Source organism: Sprattus sprattus (assembly GCF_963457725.1).
Source record: "Sprattus sprattus genome assembly, chromosome: 6".
Classification (NCBI taxonomy): Eukaryota; Metazoa; Chordata; class Actinopteri; order Clupeiformes; family Clupeidae; genus Sprattus; species Sprattus sprattus.
Window position 1 is genome coordinate 23,002,185 of NC_137925.1, and position 10,792 is coordinate 23,012,976.

Here is a 10,792-nt window from a genome sequence, read left to right on the forward strand (position 1 = left end):
CCAGGAGCACTGACTGTTTCGAACAGTGAGAGGCAGAAATATAGAGATGTCTGTAGAAGAGAGTGGGTTTTTTGTTTGTTTCTGGATTGTAGAAATGTGACCCTGACATGATGTATTTAGGATTAAGACAAAAACACATGCCGGTACACACCCAGGCTCTCTATCTCTCTCATACACACACATACACACGCCCATACTCTCCAACCCTCTCATACACACGCATACACATACACATACACACACGATGATGCAAAAAGAGCCACTCTAGGATCTCAGATCTCCACCACCACAGAGCCCAACACAAGAGCCCCCCCGTCTGTTCCATCACGTGCGAACAAAGCCTCAGACATGGCGAGTGGAGCCAAGCATATCGAGGCAATATGAGCTCTGTTATTTATAATTAGAAATTATCTCCAGCGCCTCAAGTCCCTACCGCACAGCACCCAACCCACCGCCCCCATCCCACACACACACACACACACACACACACACACTCCTCACTCTAAACCCTGCTGGCTGGGCCCTTCCTCGGGTAGAACACATGAACAACAGGCCCTTATTATGTGGGCTATTTCCTTCCCAGGCTCAAGGGAGAGCACATGAATAAGCCCTCTAAGATGAGTCAAGAACCAGCTCCGTAATGAAACTGTGAACACCAATCGGGCAGTAGAATGAGGAGATGGCATGCCAGTCGGCTTTTGTTTAGGGTCTCGTTGTTTTATTTGATTTGTTCTTACTTCTTTTGAAAGCCAACTGAAGTGACACTCAAATTGCTGTTCCGAGATGTGAAGGCTTTAGCTGGCCACGATGTTTACGCCGTCCCAACACAAGGGGAAAAACCTGCGAAGGAGTCCGCAAAAACCCAGGCTAGTGCGCTGACTTCTGTGTTCCAGGCACGTTTCTATCAGACACACACTATTTCCAAGCAAATTTGAACAAGGTTTAGTCTTAGAGTTAAGTGTTTTGCTCTCTGAATTGAATTAATAGGAGAATTAACAGGCATTTTATCTATTGCGGAAGAAAACAAGGGCATAGACTGATAATTAATAATTTGCTGTCGGAGCATGCTGCTTAAATTAGTCTTTAATTTTATGCATCCCTCCATGTGAAAATGGAAGTGTAATTGTATTGGCTGATGTATCAGTCTCACCAGAGATGATGCATAAATTGCCGGAGAAGTGTGACAAGTGGCTTCCCCCCCCCTCTCACTCCCTCTTTCCTCCCTGGCACCTTGTGGACTTCCTCTGCACTTACGCACCGTTCACCCCCTCCTGCCATCGCTCTCTCTATCCCTCCCCCCCCCCCTTCGCTGCCAGAGGAGCCTGGCCACAATGAAAAAAAAAAGTAACACTCTTGTGTCTGGACTATGGAACCAATTGTCACGCTGGGAGGAAGGCAAATCAAATCTCACGGCAGCGACTAAGCAAGGAGATTGCTTTTCCTCTCCTGTGCTGCACCGAGCCCCAGGTTTCCAGTGCCCTCAACGCAGGCCAAGGATTCGGGGTGAGGTGAGGGCCTGGTTGGATGTTGAGGAGAGGGTTATATCGGACATACTTAAGTGTGTGTGTGTGTGTGTGTGGGTGTTGGTGTATGCACACACATGTGGTTGTATTGGATGTGTGTGTGTTTGTCTGATGGGAGGGGAGCTGTAACATTAGACGTGAGTGTGTGTGTGTGTGTGTGTGTGTGTGTGTGTGTTATAATGAGTGTGAGTTGAGTTCTGCAGGCTGGGGCAGGAGGGCGGCTGCCTGGCCGGGTGAAGGCCTTGGCGGAGCCCCTCTCTCCCCTCTCCCCTCTCCCCCTCCTCTCTCGCTCCACCCGGCCCACGGTGGTGGCAGGCTGTCAGTCATTGCTTTATGATTTACTCCCGCTGGGGCCTCTCCGGTGCGGAGCATCTGAAACGGAACAATAATTAGGGGGGGGATTGAGTGACGCCGGCTGCCACAGCGGGGCCGTTCGGATCACAACAACACATTGTAGGAGCTGATTAAGGGGCCATTTGCGGTGGCCTCGCAGTAGCTGAGTGGCCTTCATCCCCCCCCCCCACACACACCTCTTCCTCCTCCTTCTCCTCCTCCACTCCTGCCACCCTCCTCCTCCTCCCTGGGCCCGAAACCTAATCTCAGAGGAAGAATTATTGACATGCCCTCCCCATCTGATAGTGGCCCAAGAGGGAAGCCATACAATACATTTCTTTACAGGAAGCAGCCACTAATGCTCTGGATGTACAGCTCGATGCTTCCTGCTTGCAAAACAAGGTTATGCCTTATGGTGTTAGCAGCTAACACCATAACAGTTTCACCAGTTAGGTGACATATTGTGTTTTGTGCCAACATGCCTGGTGGCACCTCTTCAACTGATACGGATTTGATTAGAAACACATTTTGTTTGTCTGTGGTGCCATCATTAGTAGCAGAAAAAGTCTTTTTTTTTCAGAACCTGGTTGGGTTGCTAGGTGAATTAAACCTGGTTGAGTTGCTAGGTGAATTCAACCATGTAAGGAGCTTTGAAAAGGGGCCTCCCTGGTCAAGGACAAATATGGCACATATTAAAATGTCACCGAAGGAGAAGAAAGAGAAATTACAGCTTTAGCGGCCCCTACCCAACATACCTCAGTGCCTTCCCGCCCCCCACCCGCCCCCTGGAGAAGCCTTGTAAAAGTAGAGCCAGCCTTCTAGGGCAATTACGGATCGCCGCTCACGTGTGCTTAGGGTTTGGATGGGTTGAGTTTCTGGGGTAGATTTGTATACTGTCTCTTTAATGAAGTTGTTCCCCCCAGTTCGGCTGCCCGCACCAGTTCATTAGTCTCCATCTCTGGATACCCCTGTAGCTCAAGAGCACTGGTTCCGTAATGAGTCCACTCAGGGACCAAAGTAGAGCACAGGTGCCATGTTCAACCCACCAAAAAAAAGAAAGGCAAGCAGGAAAAAACGTGAAATATATATTTATATATCACATGCACCCCAGGAAATAATTGCCTACGCCAATTACTTTGATATTAATGGACTCAAGCCGGACAGGAACAAAGGGAGAGACAAGTTACCTTGTGAGTCACGCGTCGAACAAACAGTGCATGCTCTAAATTAAGGTTCACTAATACAATGTTAATTAAAATGGCTTTTTACAAATTATCTCCCTGATAACAATGAGTTGAGGTTTAATTAGTGTTGCGACAAAAAGGTATGGTGTTCACTGGACCCTTCATGGGGTCTAGATTGCGTCGCAAGCACACACATCTCAATCAGCGGTCTGTATCCCCGTTGTTGGTAATTAAAATATTATCTTGCTGTGGGGGTTAATTGCAAACTGGGGAAGGTAGCACCATACATGATGTCTCCCTTGTAGGTCACGATAGATGTTCAGACTTCCAGATCTGAACTAGTTCTTGTGAGACGAGCGTGATTATATTTTACAGTCCACAAATAAGACAATGGGACTATGAAACATGTTCACTGATGAAGTGTTAATTCAGCACCACTTGTGTTGTTGATGCCCGGAGTAATGGAGCAGCAAACACCAAAGGCTTCCCTCCACACGTTCTCTCAGCCTTCATTAACAGTCTGTCACATTTTTCTAAAGACCAGAACAGGTCAGCGGTAGTTACTTGTTGAGGGGACAATAACAAACACACTGTCAACAGTGTGATGCATTCTCTCTCTCTTTCTCTCTCTCTCTCTCTCTCTCTCTCACTCTCTGTCTGTCTCTTTCTATCTCTCTCTCCGTTGCGGGCTTTCATGCGTTGATCTGAGGAATGAAATCTCTGATTAATTCACTCCACCTGCGCTCGCCTCATGTTTTTAATTGTGTGTGTACGCTTGCGGAGGTTGCACTGTGGAGAATACAAACCTGCTCCCCATTAACGGGGATGAAAGGGAGAGCATTTGTGTCTGTCTGTGTGTGTGTGTGTGTGTGTGTGTGTGTGTGTGTGGTGTTACTTGCGATTGAGTGCTTGTCTGTGTTCAAAAACTGGGGAACAGCCATGCCTTGTGGCATCCATATGGATAATTGACAACACTACACCTTGACCTATCGTCTCGATGTTTCTTTTCTTAGTCGTTTTATTGTGTTATTGTGATGGGTAGATTTCAGCGCCCCTCCCTGTGGGAGCCTATGGACTTGCGTGTTTAATCGGACAAGTTGAACTCGACAGCGGGGTGGGCTTTTCCTCAGAAGACAACGTCCACAGCTTAGCGAAATTCCGAGCCTCTGTTTCTCCTTCATTCCATCTGACTGGGGGGGAAAAGCCAGCTTTCCCCGCATCCACCCCTGCGTCCATGTTCTCCCACGGCGTACTGTGGTGTACATAGCCTCGGTGCTAATAGTTAATTACAGTAATTGCGTTTTTTGACCACTGTAGGCCCTCTCCACCCCATTGCTCACCAGCAAAAAAAAAAGCTTAACTCCCATGAATGCAAGAAAAGTGTTGACGGCGAGAGATGCCTTTGAACTTCCATCTTCAATGTGGGTCAGATACCCATCGTATGCATATTCTACGAGCCTTTTCATCTGCACTTGCAAAGTTAAAAATCCCCTGGCATGCTGTTAATTTCTCCCATCTTAAATTTATTTATTTAATATTTATACATTAATATCCTCTCAAAAATGGTGTGAAAAATACTTCATTAAAAAAACAGCGAAGGCTTTTTTTTTTGTTCCTTTCTCCCTCTCTCCTCTTCCCTCTTCTCTCTCTCCCTCTGTCTTCTTCCATCTCTCCTACTTCCTTCTTTTTTTGCCTGGTGCATGGTTCTCCCTAATGACTCCATTTTGAAGACTGGGTCTGAGTGAATATGGAGGAGAGGGGGATGGAGGGAAGGAGGGAAGGAGAGAGGGGGCGGTGTGGCGGTCCACTGTGCCACTCTGCTCTGAGTTGGCTGTGTGTGCTTTGAAAGAGAATGGATTGTGCCTTTGAAAGCTGAGGCAGCTCACCGGTGCCTTTGTGTAAAATAACATTTCAATTGAAAGGCAATTACCGGTAACATTATTTTTGGTCCCTATGTAATTAAATGCATCTCTGTTTTCTCTCCTCCTTTCTCTCTCTCTTTCTTTATCCTCTCCCCTCCCTCAAACAACCTCTCTCTCTCTCACTCTCCTTCCCTATCTTTTCTACAGACGGAGAATTATACCATTGACTCCAGTTATGTTAACAGCAGAGCACATCTGATTAAAAGGTAAGTTCTGAATATTTCTTTTTTTATTGATATTTACAGTACGTGTTTAGATTGTAGATTTTAAAAAAGCCACCGCATATTAGGAATTCCTTTTCCTCTGCAACTTCCTCTGCAAGTCTCCACGGGAGTTTACTATCTTATTTCAATTTTCTGTGAAAGAATTCAATATTTTAAAAGCTCTTTTTGGAAACTATTAATAATTCTATGTTATCTCGATCATGTTGCTACTTAGACTAAAGCGCATGCATCTCAAGTTGGCATGCAACAGTGCACCCACTTCAAAATAAAGACTGGAGACTGAAAACCTAAGAACATTTTTAAGTACCTGCGGAATGTTTCCAAATATGTGCAGAAAACACAGTTAATCTTTGAGGACATCAGCTAAGATAATGACCCCGACCCCCACACACACACACAGCAAAAGGGCTTAGCAGTGAAGGACCTCTTTGTGACTTGGAGGATCGAGCGGCATTCCTGGCTTAACCTGAACCTGGATTTTGGTTAGGGTGGGGTGAAGACAGCTCTAATAACCCCCTCTTGCCAATTACCACCCCCCCCCCCCCCCCCTAACCCCCTGAGAAAGGCCAAGGGGCTTTGAGTCTGGGTTCCGCACCAAGACCAGTAATTTGCTTCTTACCTGGAGCTTGGGACAGAACCATCCCCGTCCTCTCATCTTTGAGGCTTGCATATTTCCTCTTTTTTTCTGAGGGGGCCATTATGCCAATTTCCCCTCTGAAAGGCTTCCCTGTGTTTATACAAACAAAGGGCATTCATGTGGCGGCTGGAGCTGAGCACGACAAAGAAATCCCCTCAGGAGCCCCAGTGCCTGTGGTCCGGGACAGGTGCAATTACGCTGATAACATCAGAGAGCCTCCGCCGCCACCCCGGCCCAGCCTGCCCCCTCGCCGCTCGCTGCAGTCTGGGCTCGGGAGGGTGGGGGGGAACTAGGAGGACGCGCGTCTCCACCTGCAGAGCAACAAGGAGACATGCACTCATGTTCCATCCTCCTGCGGTACTCGCAGGAAGTCCCCCGAAAGAGGTGATGGCAAAGTCACGAGAAAACGCAGCGCTTTCAATTTTCACGCCCCGTCACCGGCAGCGGAGGGATAGAATGCCCCTACCCAAGACAAGAAAAGAAATAGAATGTAAAAAAAAAAATATGTGACACAGTTTAGCCTTAGTATAGAAGTTCTTCACGCCAGTTATGACTAATGTCCAGGCCTCGAGAAGAGCTGCTGTCTCTAAGCTGTGGTTTCATCATACGTTTCCCTGCAAATCAATGGTGGCTTTGCTGTCATTCATCTTTTTTTCTTTAAACCTGCAGTTTTCTGTCTCAGTCAGGTCTGTAATAGAGGCTCCCTTGCTCTTAACCTGCAGCCCTTCAGTAGCGCACATTGTGAAATGGACCCTGGCATCTGACCTCAGACTGATCAATAGAAAAGTAAACAAACTACGTCAGGAGAGGAGAGGAGTTTTTTTCCTCAAGAAATCGAAGCGCCGAATGCAGAATTCAGAGAAGGTAGTGAAGCAACAAGGACGAGAGAGAGAGAGAGAGAGAGAGAGAAGGGATGAGAGAGGAAGGGAAGGATGGAGAGAGAGCGAGAGAGAGTAATTGAACACCTGCTAGAATTTAAGGTGACAGTAAATCACTCCCACCTTCATCCCTCTCTTTTCTCTACCCATAGCACATCAACGTTCAAAGACTTGGAGGGCAACAGCCTCAAGGACAGCGGCCACGAGGAGAGTGACCAGACTGACAGTGAGCACGACGTCCAGCGAGGCCACTACCACGATACGGCCGTCAACGACGCCCTCAACATGACTGTGCAGCCCACCAGCAGCCATCTACATGACCAAGGTAAGCAAACCACCTCCTCCTCCTCTTCCTCTTTTTTCATGCTTGTGCAAGCCCGCTAAAGCATGCTGTGATAAGTCCAATACTTCAGCCGGTTCACTGATTCAACATCAGGTCCGCTTTAGCTGGACTCACACCTCTGTGCCTTTCACACTTTGATGTGCCCTGGCTAATGCAGTAAGATCTGGCTCACTCCAGCACCCCTTTGATTCGGGGCTCACTAACATTATCGACTGGTGGTAGTACACAGCGTCTGCCGGCAACTGCGGCGGGCAGCCCACTCCAGAGCTGCCTGAGTGGCGGCAATTAGGTTGGCAAAGGTGGAAGGTGGGCAGATCTGCATATTGCAATGGCTACCTCATGCATTATTCACAGCCGATCACTTAGCGGGGGGAATTAATGTTGATGTTTCTTTTTTGACTCCCCGTTTAAAAAAGACATCCGATACGCTGGCAGGAGTCTGTCAGGGGGGGTCTTGTTGGCTCTTTACCGCTGCCACTTATCTGCATTGAGGAGTGGTGGGGGGGGGGGATAACAAGGAGCTTCCTAAAAAGGTAGCCATAGAACAGTCAGAGTCTCAATATCTAATTGGGGGTTTGTTTGTGGTGGTGGGTTAGGGGGTTACAGTGGGATGGGAGACTGCCCCGATGACGTTGTGTTGAATGTACTGAGCCATCAAGAGCAAAGTGCTTTACAATGGCAGAAATTAAGTAATTCCTCCCTATGGTATCTGAAACAATGCCTTCAGTAGTAGAAATAGCTATATCTAAATGATGAGAAAATATAGTTAATCCCTTTGATTAACTTAACAGCTGTTGAATTAAACAGCCCTTTTTGTACCGTTTAAATAAATAAAAAACTCAACTAAGGGGAAAAGGATTGAGAAAATTAAGAAAAAAATGAACTTTCTTTTATTTTCGGTGGAGGGAGGCATTGTAGTCTGCTGTGTGGGCCTAATCAATCATGGCCAGCTTGGGTTCATGATTCTCGTGGCTTTTAGCTTATCCAACGTATTTTACGGCGCGTTGAGAACAGCCAAGTTGAGGGAAACGGTCTAATGAGAGAGTCACAAAACAAAATAAATCACACACTTGTGAGAAATGTGCTAACAGCTACGAAATTATTCATCAGACAAGGACTTTTTATTTTCTCAGGGCATGTCCCAAACCATACAGAATTGGCAGGAGTACCAATTAGCCTCTCACTGGAGGCCCTCATGTCCCCCTGTGGCAACTTCACTTGGCTAATTAACTAGTCACCATTTCTTATTTCAGAGGAATCATGGGATGGATGGATACCTGACAGTTGAGGTCCCAGGTGACCCATGAGCAGTCTTCTGCCTCTGAACCAGACATTCAGGTCCCTTCCCTCAAGAAATGGCACACATTTTCAATGTGAATATATTATCCAAAATGGCTGGCTTCTGAATAGAAAGGCAAGCCCTCTTAAGAAACAGGCACTGTTACGAGGATCTTTAGCGTTTAGGCATTGCTGCCACCACTGCCTTAACTGTGCTGGACACTAATGAACAATAATTAGAGACTTTTGCCTCGGCCTGTATAATCTCTCTAGTAGAGAAATACCAGCGCCTGTGAGATGCGTGCTGACGGGACTTTTCAGTGCTGGCCAATCACCAGACACAATGAGGAGAGCAGGGGACAGAATTGGAGAATGAATGGGGCTTTCTCTGCGTCGGCATCGCTCATTAGCTCTCAATACGAGGAGCTGTTTTCCAGTTACCCTCCGAGACTAGCACACGCGTACAAAAACACAGGGGAAAATAAGTATTGGCGATGATAAGTGCGGAGAACAATGGCTCTGCAGAGAGGCCGGACACTGTTTTTGACCAAATGCCATTAGACAGTGGCAAGTCTCGGATGCTAATAAAATTTGGTGGGCATATGATGCATTTTTATTGCGCTGTTTTTCAAGTCCCTGTTACAGCTCAGCATCAGGCCATTTCTCTTAATGGCAACCAAAAGGAAAATGGTGCAGAGAGCAGAGAAAGCAAATGGCTTAATTCGATTTCGTCGTCACATTGTCTTTAAAGGAGTCCATGTGTCAGCATCGTACAGGCTCGTCCATAATGGGCCTTGTTAATAAATGTAAAATGAATTGACCAAAGGCCCTTACACGTGCAGAAATTTAATGACATGGCAAATGGAACCGTCCTTCCATTGCTTTCCCCATAGTCTAATTACACACCCAGTATGCATGATGGGCTCACCAATCCTGAAGTGGTAGTAGGAGTGGTATTCAATTGAATATGTCGCAGCCTTACAGCTGTGAGTTGGAAATACTGATCATGAGGTATAAGAGACGAGGTGGCGTTGTGTATAGCGTGTATGTATACTGGGATGTGGTCAGATTGGAAAAAAATGCAAATGGCAAATGTTTTTTTTTCTCTGCGTAACAGTGTGTTTTTGAAGTGAACTAGAAATAACTGAAAGAAAATGTATATAATCTGGAGCCAGTGAGTTGACCGTTGGGAGTACCTCAGATCTCTTTGGCACGTTCTGTTGTGAGGAAATAACCTTACACAGCAGTTGCCAAAGGACAAAGATCTATGAATTGCACGGGCTCGTTCTTGCTTGTTGTTATTTTGCTGGTATCTGCAAGAAGGAAACAAACAGCAGGCAGGCAGGCAGGAAGGAAGGAACGGACCGGAGTGGGAAGCAATGTACACGTCCCCAAGGCCCCCTCTGCAGTGCAAATATTTACTGTTCTCACAGCGCCACGTCAAGGTGGCGTTCACACAGGGAGCGTAGATTTACTGCTGTCGTAAGACGCGCACCCCCAACCCCATTTCCCCATTGTGAGACGGAGTGTGGGAATTTGAGTCTCGTGGAGGGAAAATGGCCACTTGTGAGGCTTCGTGTTCTCACAGTGGAACGTGCTTTCCGCCACATAGCACTTTGAATCTATTACCATTGTCCATTTCCTTCCCTTTTCCTTTCTTTTTTTACTCAACAAAAAGCTCAATATCTGTAGAAGTCTCTCAGGAGCAGGCAAACACAATGCATATGTAGGAATAGCCTCATGACCCACACCTGCGAGTTCAGCACAGTGTGCATTGAGGCATTTATGCATTTATTTATTTATTTATCCGTGCCATGCAGCGTGCAGGGGAAATAAACAGACCACAGGCAAAGACAATGCAGGGAGTCTGTGTGGTGCACTGCAAGAGTCGGGGGCAGATGTGAGGGTTTGAGGCTGCAGTGTTTTGACATATGGAGAATGGCTGTTTCTCCCCTGTTTAAAAGCCCCCCTACCCCCTTTACTGCAGCCTTCAGCAACAGCAGCAATCAAAGGTGCTGAGGCATTTCTTGTGCAAATGGAATGGTGTCTGCGGGCGTCCCTTTGTCTTTATCCAAAGATCCTTATTGTCAGGGCTGTTGGGAGACACAGCAGGCTCCCTCCCCGCAGCCAAGCAGCTCCCTGTCACCATAAAGATATCTCTCTCTCTCTCCTCCACCCCTCTTGCTTTCATCCTATTGGTTTCCACCAGGACTAGTGGTGGCTCAATTTGCAGCTGCTGGGTACGGGCGTGTTTCCGTCGGCGGTCTCCCCCTCTCGAGTCCTTTCCTCATCAATCCATCAGTCCCCGTGGGCGTGTTCCTCCATCTCCGCCTCGGGACATCCACGCTGCTCAGCGTCGTCGGATCAGCCACCAGGGCCCCACTGCTCCTAATTGATTTCAAATGGAGTTTTTTTTTTATCTCTTATTATTTCTCCACTTGTCCTCCTCCCTGTCTCTTGCATCTCGGGG

General features: G+C 47.2%; 1 protein-coding gene across 1 annotated transcript in view; it reads left to right on the plus strand.

Annotated features, from left to right (window-relative positions):
• pcdh19 (protocadherin 19) overlaps nucleotides 1–10,792 on the plus strand; it is a gene marked incomplete at both ends in the record, with an annotated part of 53,058 nt that overhangs the window by 26,890 nt on the left and 15,376 nt on the right. Inside the window, 2 exons of the mRNA XM_080840182.1 lie at nucleotides 5,110–5,168; nucleotides 6,854–7,026. Coding sequence (XP_080696308.1) covers nucleotides 5,110–5,168; nucleotides 6,854–7,026 — 232 coding nt within the window. The remainder of the gene's footprint in view (nucleotides 1–5,109; nucleotides 5,169–6,853; nucleotides 7,027–10,792) is intronic.